General features: G+C 49.3%; 2 protein-coding genes across 2 annotated transcripts; one reads left to right on the top strand and one right to left on the bottom strand.

Annotated features, from left to right (window-relative positions):
- Positions 1–8,104: 8,104 nt before the first annotated feature.
- KY384_004669 (uncharacterized protein) lies at positions 8,105–9,428 on the top strand (the record flags this gene model as incomplete). Its single annotated transcript, XM_044813174.1, has 3 exons — positions 8,105–8,134; positions 8,313–8,385; positions 8,449–9,428. The coding sequence occupies 3 exons, from the start codon at positions 8,105–8,107 to the stop codon at positions 9,426–9,428; spliced, it is 1,083 nt and encodes a 360-aa protein (XP_044669914.1).
- Positions 9,429–12,724: 3,296 nt separating this feature from the next.
- KY384_004668 (uncharacterized protein) lies at positions 12,725–13,152 on the bottom strand (the record flags this gene model as incomplete). The annotated part of the gene is made up of 2 exons (XM_044813173.1): positions 12,725–12,769; positions 12,928–13,152. The coding sequence occupies 2 exons, from the start codon at positions 13,150–13,152 to the stop codon at positions 12,725–12,727; spliced, it is 270 nt and encodes an 89-aa protein (XP_044669913.1).
- Between the last annotated feature and the right edge of the window lie 158 nt (positions 13,153–13,310).

The raw sequence follows: 13,310 nt of genomic DNA, 5'->3' as shown, positions 1-13,310 counted from the left end.
ATGCTGACGGTCTTCGCGAAGGTCTTGATATCTATGCTCCCGGTTGCTACGTGCCATACTTCAAAGTCATGAACGGCGTTAAGAAAGTGGTGGATACCTGTAAGCCGAATACCAAAGGAGTTACTTCAATCCAAGGCTCTTCATTTGGTGTGCCCCCTCCTAAGGTTTATTCATCCCTCAAATATCACTGACGAAGGATCTATCTAGCTGCTCCGATAGTCGCGGGCTCCATCGCCTGCCAAATGGCGCAATTGCAACAGGACCAAAAACCTCGAAAGCGCCCTGAAGATTGGATAAACCTCGTGAAAGTGGAGGCGAGAACAAAGGATGAATCTGACGGATCGAAGTCCCTCCTATATTGTTCCGCAGTGGCTTTTTGAATGTTTATGCTTCATGCCATATGAGGTAGACGGAGTCATGAAAGTAATAAAAAAGCTGCAGAGCAGCTGCCCCAGTCTAAGGTTTCTTTAAAAATGACACTTCGATTAAATTCTCCAAACAATATAAAAGGCAGACTTGTACTGGACAAACCTGGCTGTTAGAACTCTCAGCAATGCCCAGGCTAGTGCCATTCCTCCACTACAACAAAGTGTTCACAAGGAATGACCAAGACCCGCTACCACAAACATTGTATTATCCACGAACTCCCAGCGAGAACACATCAGACTCAAGAAATCCCTAACGATCGCATCACCTACAACCTTGCAGTCTGCCAGCCACACAGATCCTCGTGACCCTACCAGCCAGCCCCTTTTACCACATTGAAAAAGGCACTCCTTTCCCCCTCGTTCCCCCAAATTGAGCAATTTGATATAGTGGAGTAGAGATGTGGGTACCATGGCCTAGACTGATAGGTATATATATCAACTCCTCCGTATCTCTCCCAGCACCACATCTCACTAAAACAGCCCAGGAACCTAACAAAGCTGACTACCCAATCTCTTCTTCTTCGGAGGGAAACCCTGTCTTTTCTTCGCTCAAGGCTTAGTTGTTGTCTGAAAGTCGCATCTTACCGACCCCCCGACCCTTCCCCTTCCCCTTCAAAGTACTCAATAATCCCGTCCCTCCCCATCCCCATCTCCACCCACGCCCAGTAAGCTTTTCGGATTCTCCTTGAAGGGGGAGGGGGGGGAGTCCTTCATGAACTGCTTCGCCTCTTCCACTTCCTCGGACGATGGCGCTCGCGTAAAGGAAACTCTGGTAAGAGGTGTGTTCGATGAGCTCTAAGGGGGGATCAGCATCCTCACTATCGGTTGTCGGGCGAGGCAGCAGCGGCGTTTAGGCGGCCGGGGGGCGGGGGCTGGTATCTGTCCCATTGCTGGCGCTGTGGTCGTCGTTCGTACAAAGGGGGGAAGGGTAGAATGGCGCCTATGAGAGCCTCGATGCTACTGGCCTGGAAAAACTGCTTTGCTAGTTTTCATAGATTGGTTCGATGATTATCGTCTAGTAGCGTGTGATCTTGACGCAGTAGAACTAGTAAGTGAGTCTCCTAAGATTTTGTGAGTGGACTTAGTGATGGGAGCACTGTAGGCAGATCCTTACACTGGTTCAGATAAGACCTTGCAGAGTCTTTGTGGTCGTTATGCCACTATTGGTGCTGCTAGATGAGATTGATGTGAAGGATGGCCCTTCTTGCCCCCGATCCATCACCGCGGCGACAATCCTTCCACAAGCCATAGATAGATATACGAATTTCGGTAGGAGCTGTCAATTCTCTGAATATTGTGCAACCTGGAGTCAAGACTTCTAACATCTTGTATCCTTGTGCCCTGCCACATTAGCAATAATACTCATGTAAATCCTCCTCCTCTCCTACTCCCCTCTCTCCCTACCACCCTTCACTCGTTTTTCCTCATCGACTTCATCATCACCATCGCCAAATCTCCACCAAATGCCCCCCCCCTTCCCTCAATCTCCCTCCTTTTCCTCCATTCCAGCACCTCCCCATGACTCTTCCCCCCCCACCTCCCCTCCTCATCAAATACCCCGTCTAGCAAACTGACCTTCCTAGAGAAAAGGCCACGTTACAGGCGTGTGCGAATTAAGCCGGACAAAACCCCACAAGCGATCGACAGCATACCAGACTTCGGTCGCGTGGATCGAGCCAATTGCCGTGAGGGCGACCTCTTCGAGAATTCCCGCTTCTGTCGCTGCAACGGTGTGGGTGTGTGGCGGGGAGGTCGGTGATCGATTGACCGGTCGGAGAACGAGGCACGAAGCGCGTTGAGGGTTGGTGCGGGTGGTGCTGGTGCTGAGAGCGAGGGATTCGTAAGAGACCTTGTGGGGAGCTCTGTGTGCTGGAGAAGTTGAGTTGGGGGGTTGGGTGGTTCGGACTGGGGTTCGAAGGAAGAGTGCCTTTGCGTCGATAATAATGTTGGTGTTGGCTTTCAGGATGTAGGGACGGGTGATGTCTTGACAGGTATCTAGTCGTCGCTATCTTGCGTTGGTTTGGTCGGTTCTGGAGATCCGACTAAAGTGGCGGAACCAGCTTTCACGGCATCTTCTCCTTGAATATCACTGTTTTCATCGAATCGACTTTGGGCAAATGGTTCAATTTCATTGCTCATGCGAGGGGCTTGGTAAAACATCTTCGGAGCAGTTGAGTGGCTTAATGGCATGCTTGTTGCGATAGAGGACCGCTCAGCACGATTCATTGACCGATTCTTCGGTGGCGGTTCCCTCTCTGTTGTGCTCCTACGACAGTCATCGTTCGAATCCATTTGCGCACTCCGAGAGAAGTAACGATGATCGGGTTTCGTTTCTGGGTCCTGTGCGCCCTGCTCGACTTCGTCTAATTGAGGGTCCTGTCCAGAAACCAAGCTTTTTATGTCGTCGTGAGATCGACTCTCTATACAGGATCAATCGTCAAACAAATGTTGAATGTTCGAGTAGACCAAGTAGTACGAAAGTGAAAGACCACAGACGCAAGTCATTATCGTCACAAGAAATGCCTCCAAAGGCGCCTCTCTAGCCCGAAAATTTTCCAGGGAAGCACCTTCCATAATGCCATAGAACCAGCAGACATTGATCATAGTTCTAGCTATGACAAAAGCTCAGAAGGCCACCATTATTTCAATCCAGAGAAAGAGGAGGATCGCTTTAATCAACAACTGGGGTGCTTTCCAAAGACCAAAAGCCATTTTGATATCGAACTTCTTATGATGCAAAAATCGTTTTGTGTGTTGAAGATAGTGCCTCAAAGTGGCAAGTCCTCAGCTCAAAGCGTGTCAAAGGTGGTAATTAAACACTTTTCTAAGTTCGCATTGATATGTCTGTTTGGCAATAACGCTCGACAATGTGAGGTGTGTTTTGTGAAGGACGAATTTGAATCCTGCTGATGCTGCAAATCAAGGCATCTGATGGTGGCATCCAATACAGGCAGGGCTTTTATGCGTACAGTCTATGCTCGTTATTGATAGTGGAGTGCAGGCCTGACTGCTCAGATCTTCGGACATTTCAGCGGTCAACTTCTAGAACATCATCAGTATTCCCGTCTAGAGCAAGCTTCCGCGCCATCTTGAATATGGGGATCATTTCATAAAAGCGAACACCTGGAGGTCTGACGGTGTTCGAGTGCATGAAAGGAGGGCATGCATAATGCGCATGTTTGTACAGGCAAGTAATACAGCGTCCATCGCCAAGATGACGCCGAGGAGCCGGAATTCATCAGCTGCGTACCATTGACATTCAACGATAAAAACCCATTTGGAATGACTTTTCCTAGTGAACGCGAGACTTTCTACATCATTGCTTGCAAGAGATGATGCGTGGTGAATGCATGAAAAGCGTTGCCAGTGGAGTCAATTCTTGATGGAGCATGGACAGGATGATCGTCATAATAGTTAGCGACCAAGAACCATCCCATGACAGTCGTCTTCTTGGGCGTATCCACCTATTGATGGTTCAAAGACACCAACAAGAGACGTCGACACGGACGTGGATGGACTAATTGAAGCGCAAAGAAGACAGCATGGGTGTCCCCTTCCGATGAAGTGTCTTTTGCTTAATGAAAGAAGGCAGAAGAAAAGTAGCATTGGAGACAGTGGAAAAGAGTGCTGCCCTGTTGCGCATTAGTAGAAGATCTTAATGAATATCTCATGGAAAGTCATATCGGCCGTGAGGAGATTGCAAGCATATGAGAGAAATGCGGCATCCCGGTTGCGCTGAATCACAGCTTGCATGTTGTATTCTTTCTTTCATCAGGTGCTACAAAACATGTTGAGCGGACCGAAAGACGTAAGGACTGGACAATCGGCCTGTCAGCTGAGTGCTAGAATGTATGCCAGCTCTTGCTCAAGCTCAGTCTGTCCAGTCATCAAGACTTATGTACTGCCTTCCAACCCGAAGGTCTCTGCAAAGTATTGCCTCACATTTTCACTCAGAAGATTCGCTCCGTCAGACGTTGCCGCCTTTCTCAGTTCCAATGCATCGAGGTTCTAAATAGCGGCGTCATATGATGAACCTTTGAGCATCATCTGGGAAAGACTAGATATGTCAACGCTGGCAGATAAGGGCCCCTAAAAATTTTGGACGTACCAGCCGTTGGTCAACATCGGACAAAGCCACAGCATTGAGCTAGTGTTGTATTACTCTGCTGAATGAGCAAACCTCTTGCCGTGTCTGGCCCAGGTGGGAACCTCGCGACACATTCTATCTTTAAGCTCGGTCTTCTCTTCTGGGCTGATCCCACGCACTCGTCGGGAGAGCATTTCGATCGTTCTTTCAGCTTTGCTACAGGGCAACCGACCGAATTCACCAAGCTCTTGCTCCATGTAGTCACCGTAGAACAGCATTGCGAACAGATGCCTAGCGTGGGTCATCATGTCCGAAAGGTCCACTTTCTTTTTGTACCAAAACAGTACTGCCCCGCCTTCCAATGTAGATTACATTGTTGCGGCTTTTCCGACGTAATTTTGGGGCGATCAAGGTCGTTCAAGAAAAACGCAGGATCGTGCAAAGTGTTGTTCGCCAGATGAAGATCGAGTGCAGAGTGCATTGTCAACTTGGTCAATTTGCGTTTAGACGACCATATCGTTGACTTCGCCAGGTTTACTGCTTTCATGGCATATGATGGAGTCGCAGTGCGAGCTCGACTGGATCGGCGGGGGTTGCTGTGACAGGAGTGGCTCGCTTTCTTTTCCCGCTCTTGCCTTGATCTGCTTGAATATTTGGGGCACCATGGGTATTCGGGGTTCCAGCAAGGGCGAGAGCTGTAGATTTTCCGTCATTGTGAGCAGAGGCCCTGTGGGTCTTGGTAGGATCAGCCACTGTAGTTGACGTATCGGATAAGGTTGCAAGGGCTAATTCAGTGAAGATCGCGGGTTCAGTAGGGTCAAGAAGATGGCCAGAAAAATTCTGTAGGCTTTTCAGATTCTACGAGAATTAGCTCTTGATCAGGCATCAGGAGGAGAGACTCTACCTCGGGATGAACGAGAATCAGCAAAGTCCGAATAAGCTATTGCCTGCTGGCCGAGCTCCCCTCTTGAGCCTCCTGAGAGGAGCGGAAGTGGTTTAGGAGGACTTTGATAGCTGCCGAGGTATGTTGGTCAAGGACATCGTTAAAGGAAGAAGCCAAGGTCGCGAGGCTCTAAAAGGCGTCAGCTCAAAAGCAGGCGTTGTAGACAAGAGGAAGCCTTTACCTTGGGCAAACGGAGCTACCTGAATGCTTGCAGTATCTGCTCGAGTGGTGGACGAGAGCCCGCCATTGCTTTACGATCGCTGAAGCTCAAGCGTGAAAAGAAGTGCGGGAAAGCAAGGTCGCTGAGTAGAAAATTGATGATGCTAAAGTCTGTTCCATTGGGTTCTGAACACGCGTTGTCCAATTCCAGCAACAACACAGCAGCTAGCCGCATCCAATGGGTGTACGGGTAGGGAAGGTGGAAAATATCTGGCTGCTGTAGAGCATCAGTCGCGCGGGAGGTCTGCGAGACAGCTAGAGCATGGCTGCAGGAGTGAATGAAAAGAGTGCGGAAAGCATAGTGCAGGTGTTGAGAAAGCTTTAGAAGGAGAAGTCTTTGACGACTGAATCTCAGCATCTTGAGGGGGTTTTTGCAGCTGGTCATTCTGGACCGCCGTAGATTTCGTTGATGCCTTCGCGAAGCCCCTTGGTGAGTTACTACCGCTTATCATGTCCAGCGCGAATTCCTCTTCACCCCTCCCCATCGCGGAAGTCCGTTCACTTCCGACGAATTGGGACAACTCCACGCCAAGGGTGCCATTGGCGAGACCTCCACAGACCTCCACCTGAAAGAGCTGGTGAACATGGGAGCGCAATCGTGGAAGAGGTCACACTATGCCTGCAGCTGACAAGCCGCGCGGGTGAATCTGTGCAGATCATTGAGAGGGCAAGAAAGAAGCGACTAGGCGCCCCCCTTTAGAAGTGTGGAAGAAGCATGAATGCGGGGCAGACGGAACCAAGATTTCTCGTGGGGATGTCGCATATACTCTATCATAGGTACGCCTTGTTGGAGGGTGGGAAAGCCTGCCACCGAAGCCTAATCGACCCATTCTCACGTGTACCAATTGTCAATCTCAGCCACCCCTACCATTATCGCCGGCAATGAAGAGCGCTACGGATGTACAGTGGCCTCCAGCTGGTCGATCACTCCGTCACGCCATCTGAAAGATGAAGGATACATGAGCTCATGGCATGGAGAATGGTGTGGTTGTACATCAATGCACTGGTGATTTGGGCCCCATAAGCCGGCGCGACGGTCTTCCAATCACTGCCTATGAGAGCCAGCGATGACAAAGATGAGGTTGGGCTCTTCATGAGACCGACTATACAATGGGAAAATGATGGGGAGAGGGGGCCAAAGGCAAGGTCTGGCGGCTCGGGGTGGTTGCAGTGGAGTGTTTGGGTGAAAGGGGTGGGAGGGCAAGATAGCGAAGGCGGGAATATCAAAAGAGATCTACAGCCGATGTTGAGGGTATTCGGGGGCCAAGTGGAGGTTGTGGTATACTGGGAGGAGGGGGAAACAAAAGCGCTCTATAAGCGAACAAGGCTACAAGAAGACCTATGCATATGCTACGACAGTACCGAGTCCCGAATGCAGAGCACAAGATCCAATCTGCTCGGCCAGAATGACAGAGGATTTTGAGTTCGACGTGACACCTACGGATGGATTGCAAGGCTCGCGACTCAGATCGAGTGCTGCTAAGGCGCTTCGTTGGCGGTTATAATGGTAGATATGGGTAGTTGGTACATCTCAGGTGGAGATCGTCAGAGCAAGAGAAACGCAATATAGCGCCAGCAAGCTTGGCCCATAGATAGAGACAGGTGATCTCCTGTTTTTATAACATGATTATTATGTACGTGGTGTTTCAAGTAAGCTAGTTCGTCCTGGTGCATTGAATTCCGCATTCTCTCCTCCAAGCAGAGACTAACATCATCCTCATATCTGCCCATGTTGGATCAACCATAAATCGAACATGGAACATGGCGCGAAAGGCCTGCAAAATGCCCCATCGAACCACCGCAGCTGCCAGGAGACCAATCGCCAGCAGGAAGCGCGTCCCGAAATTCTGCCCCTTTAAGCCCGGATGACCTTGCCCTCTGTGGCACCGGCACCCTGGCTTGCACCGTGGATGATCTTTCCTCACAACCCAAAAGTTCCTAGGAAAACTGCAAATTGATACCCAACCCACGTTGCAATGCTTAGTAGCCGAGCTAGGCTCGGCTACTTGCATACAATAACCCTTACCATGGGATTGCTTAAAATGCTCATCAAAGCTACCTTGCAGAATCGGCGATAATTGGCTTCAGGCTATTACTTCACCAAACGCTGTAGGGCCCGAAATGTGCTCGAGAGTGACAGCCAGCACTCTATATCCGTCCTGATTCTTGAAATGAAAGCGTATGCTTTGGATCGGATACAGCCATGATTGAAAAAATCTCCCAGTGCTTGTATGACGGGTAAGTCGAAAGCTGGCAGTTTGTTTCAATTGCCTTTGCACTCGACTCTGGTACTTGACGACGGCCTGGTGTTTGATCCAAGCGTTGTCTCTGCATGCTCTTACGTAGTCCTTGGATCTGCTCACGGGGGTGCTGGCAACGCTGACCGGAGGAGCTTGCTCGCCGAAGATTGTTGGCCTCACGGACCAGATGGGAAAGAATGAGGGGGATGCCATGGTGGTAAAGTTGGTGGTGATGGTGATGATCGACGTAGGAGCAAGCAGAGGCCAATTGTCAGAAGCACGATAGGAGGCTGAGCCTATACTTTTGGCTCCTCTCGTTCAAGATTGGAAGACGATTCAAGTGAGCAGAGTGATCGCTTACCAGCCTGACAGGACGTAAACGTCATAATCAACAGCTGGAGACAGAATGGCGCCAGACACCGGTGTTTGACGGTCCCCATGGGGATGACAAGAACTGGAACTTCGATAGTAAGTCGGCCATGTGAAGAATCTCCATTTCTTTGTGTCGGTATACTTGAGATGCAACACAAGGCAGGCTGCAGCAAAGGCGAGCCATATCCGCACTTGCAAACACTGAGCAAGGCCCAACCAAGAAAATTTTGCTCTTCAACGACGCGGACGGAGGCGGTGAAGACGCTAACACCGCTGCTTCAGGGCTGTCGGGTCAACCTCCAGCCCTCCCGAACCCAAGCACTAAACTACCGGACAACCATATGCCCATTGTTCAGCCTCCCAACCCGCCCAATGTCATAAAAGCGAGGAGTCTTTCGGGATGGCTTCCTTCCCTTGCCGCGATTTGCGTGGTGGTCATGGCAATGATCGTGCCGCTTGCGATAGTGCTTGATTCAAAGAAGAGCCCAGCACCGATAGTGGAGGCTGAAGTGGTCGGCGCGTCGGCGGAGACATTGCAGAAAGGTGGCGATTTGAGCGAGATCCAAGTGCTTCCAACAGATGTGCCTTCTCTTTTGAATGGGGAGGTCGATGCCGATGCGCTACGGATTCACTTTCATCAGCTTGCTGGACTCGTAGAAATTGGGACTGCCAAGATAAGCAGCACGGATTCCTTCCTCGCCAATGTTGTAGTGCCAGCCCACTCGATTTCCCACGATCTTGCGCAAAAGCCTGCCAACGTCGCTTTCGTACATCAATGCGAATCGATTCTGGCCCAAGCCGACGCTAACGCTGGTATCTCAACGCGCATACAATCCAAGTTGGTGAGCATCGAGAACTTTATCAACCTTAGATTAACGACAGTCAAAGAGACTATGAGCGAGGATAGAAAGCATAAAAAGCGTGATCGAAAGAGCGACGAGCAGAGAAGTGGCTACATGGCGAAGAATCCGGAAGAATTGGACATCGAGCAGGAGGCATTGCAATTCGCCAAATTCCGAGTGTTGAGTGCTGCAGAGCCATTGTTGGCTGTCATAGACGCCTGGCTTTCTCTGGCATCGAGACGCGATTTACGTGAAGGTCTGCTGGGGGATGACGGCAAGGTTGGGAAAGACCACTAAGGCTACGACTTAGAAGCCTGCCTCATCGTTTACCTCCTTTCGGCCTTTACCTTCTTCATCTGCCAGCAAGCCTTCTATGGCAGCCCACCAACTCTTTCGCTGGCCTGCTGCTGCCTGGAAGACCCTTCCTCATCCCTCTTCCAATATCCTCTACATTCAGCTCTCAAGATCAATTTCACAGATCACAAGCCGCTTTTGGAGGCCTTCAATGCTTTCGAGACGCTACCTCTTATACTAGCAAGACGCTCGGGCCTTCAAGAATTGTGTGTGAGGATCTACCTTTTTCAAGTGCGATATGGCAAGACGAGGGGATGCTGGACGTGCTGCTCGTCCATGCATTAAAAATTACAACGAGCATTATCGGACTAAGGCCACGAGCGTTGCTGCTCGCACTTCAAATAATGGGTGTGGTTCGAATCACGACCGCAAGATGCTTTGAAACATTGACAGCCTCGAGGAAGCAACGGCAAGGGATGGGCGGACTAGGAAGTAGGAGTCTGTCTCTTTGGGGAGTATTCGAGATTTGACTAAACGTCTTTATGATTTTATTGCGTTTATCTTAAACGTGTGCACTTACCGCACTAGTACGAGGACATCACCTTTTGCTACCAATTAAGTATGATCCAGCGACATTGGACATAGGCAGTGGGCTCAACCTGCTCCTCGGCTTTTAATGCCTCGTTCAAGTTGTTAACAAATTGAACGGTACTCCTTACTTGGGATAGCCGCTGAAATTGGAATATTTTGACAAGTCTCCCCGCCCAATGCGCAGCACACTTACGCAAGGTACCTCCGGCCAAGTGACGACCAGGTGATCATTGGTAGCAGGAAATCCATTCAGAGCCGTCCAACGCAAACGAAGCGCTCCTCTCTCTTTTACTATGAGGCATATCTTGTAAGCTTCTAAGAGAATGACAAATCCCAAGCTTGCTGAACAGAATAGCAAGGTAGTGATCATCTACTTGTACCCGACAACGACCTATCCCTCGCCGTAGGTCTTGGAGTTTACTAGATTTCAATTGTGGTTAAAACGCTTCATCCTTAGACGCGCCATGTAGTGTAAGTACTAATCGGATTGCTGCTGAATTGTTTTAGGATCCTTGGATACGCAACAGTAGGCGGATTTCAGTTGATATCAAGATGTTTCACTATCTACAGCGCGCCCACGGAGGTGCGAATAGTCGCCATAATGATCTTGTGTTATCTCATCGGTAAGTATGAGAGATGATGGGAATTGTCAGGTACAGAATCCTCTATCTAACATGATCTAGTCGCTGTGTAGTGTAATTATAGCAGAGAGAAGCTGGGAGAACGGCTTGCATGTAATATCGTTTCGTACCTTCTGTTTGGCATGGAATGAGACTCTGGCTAGGAGTAGATGCGATATGTTCAAGAAACCTTTCTGTTCCTTCCTTTAGCTCTTCCTCTCGTCAATATGAGGTCAGGTGTTGGTACTGGCCGTAGCCCGAAGGGATATTGTGTTCTTATGACGCCGCAAGTTGAGTAGGCGTTCTACTGCAGCAAGTTGGTCGTGGATTTTTGCTTGAGGTCGGATGGTGAAAGCGCTTTTCGCCATCAAAAGTCCTTCATTTGTTTAAAATGGCCCCACTGTCGGGCTTGTAACGACGATAGTGAGAGCAAGAATGCTCTTCGTACCGACAAGCGGTATTATTTTAGGAGCCATACGCCTCTTTGCCCTCCTAGGCAACGTACAAGCCGACCTGACATCCATGTGGCAGAGACAACGGGATGTTCAATAAGTTCAAAGGTGTTCATTTACATGGCCATATTTCAAACTCTGAGGAAGTTGCTCGTTGTCGCCCCTAAAAACGCTGTTGAATCCGCCATTGCGAGCGCACGCGTCGCACTTGAGCATTTCTTTTCCCTTAAGTGCAGCGATCGATGGGTAATTGCCAAAAAACGGTCGGGATGTCGTCCTTACCTCAACTCCAATCTTGGGGACCTTGCTAGATTATGAATATATCAAAACCGTGGCCGCAGAGGTTGCTAAGAAATCTGCAGCACAGAATTCAGGTACGAGTACAGGCCTAGAGTGCAATTAGAGTACCCTCACCTAAATCGTTGCATTTGTGGAGGATGTCGCTATCGACCGATCATAGTCATAGAAAAATTTGTACCGTCTTGGTACGCGTGAGAAGAAACTCGAGAATGTCATCTAAGACACTGAAGGTAAGATATCGCTCTCCTGATTCGATCCCAGCCTCTTATCAAGCTCAGTATCACGTCTTCTTACGCATTCTACTAGCTTTCGGCTGTCAAGCTTGATCGCATCAAGTGCAGGCCGTGCACATACGAAAGCCCATCAAACACAGTTGAATTCAAGTACATCCTCCGGCGTACATGTGATAGAACATGAGAATATCCCGAAGAAATGAGTGTTTCAAGTTGAGCATGAGGTCAAGATCGTGTGTCCGATTGTAGGTAAATCACATGCTTGAAGCCTGAGGAATGCAGTCGCTGTCAAAGACTCTTCAAACCTAAGCCTAAAATAGGGGAAATACTTTCGATCGCGAAGTATGAGGCGCGGAAATTGGATAGCACACAACCTCGTCCATGCGATGGCCAACAACATCCGATCAAGCCAAAATGTCTCCTTCGTTCTCATCTATGCACACCTTTCTTCACAAACTCCGAACAATCGGCCACTCCCACCCACTCCCACCCTCGGTGAACCCAATCACGACGGATACCAATGCTCATTCCCCTATTCACCACCTACACATATTTCAAGGCTTACGACTTTCGTATCTCTATTAAACGCGAACAGTACCGCATATCAAGCCATCGCCTTCAGCGAACGCGATGATCTTCTGGCTTTAGACAGATCTACTATTTGGCAAAACTACTCGTGCGCCGCATCCCCATCACACTCAAAGATGAAGTGGCGCAAACAACGCTGCTCAGCAGGCTCATCCATGCCTTTTTTGAACGTCGCATGGAAAAGGCTCTGCGCGGCGCTTTGTCGAGCAGTTGGGCCCAAGACAGCCAAGATCGTCCGTCGCAATGCTGTGGCAAAGCTTTCCCTTTTGTGGTTTTTCGCAAGAGTTTGGAAATTCCTACTAATTCACTAGCCTTCCACTTCACGTACGCTCTTGGTTCGGTGGTTGAGGCGTGGTGTTGTAAGAGGACGCCAGCTAGTTATCACCGCTATGCGAAATATCGTGAGAATCTATTGGCTTCCCATGAGGCTTTTATAAGTCTAATTTAATATGCTTGCTTAAGCCAAATCAGGTTCAAGGAGTGGCAAAATAAGCGTTTAACTTAAACGCTCAATTTCATTTGACATTTAGAGCAATATAGCTGCGCTCTAGTCTTCTTTCCTGGATGCATAACTCCCAACCTTTCTATCGTCTGTTTATCTACCTTCTTACAAATTGCCTCTTCCCGCTATCCATACCACATCGTTCTTCTCTTGGCAATACCGCGGCTTCCTGGTATATGATTATCACAACCAACTGATTCTCAACACCCCAATCACCTTCTCCCCCACCGCTTTCTCCTCCGTCGCTTCTTCTCCAATAACCATTGCCACGGCCTCCTTATCCACCATCACGGCGGACTTTTCTTCCATTGTCGGCACATCATGCTTTCCAGCCACTAACATATCCTCCTCATTCACTATTAAGGCACCTTCCAGTCCATACATCACCTTATCGAATACGGCTTTCTCCACCACGATCTCCGCCGCCAACTCCATCGCCATCTTCTTCATCATAACCACTGTCACCCCCTTCGAGCCCACGTTTTATCTCTTTCCAGGAACGATGTGCTTCCTCCCGCGACAGCTGAAAGATCTTGGCTCTACGCTTGTAGAAAATGCACGCCTCGACAGCCGCTTTACGACTTTTATCTCGCCCTCCC

This window comes from Bacidia gigantensis (assembly GCF_019456465.1).
Source record: "Bacidia gigantensis strain McMullin 20006 chromosome Unknown contig_233, whole genome shotgun sequence".
Taxonomy (NCBI): Eukaryota; Fungi; Ascomycota; class Lecanoromycetes; order Lecanorales; family Ramalinaceae; genus Bacidia; species Bacidia gigantensis.
Note: the sequence above shows the minus strand (reverse complement) of the source record. Positions and strands in the feature narration are given on the sequence as shown.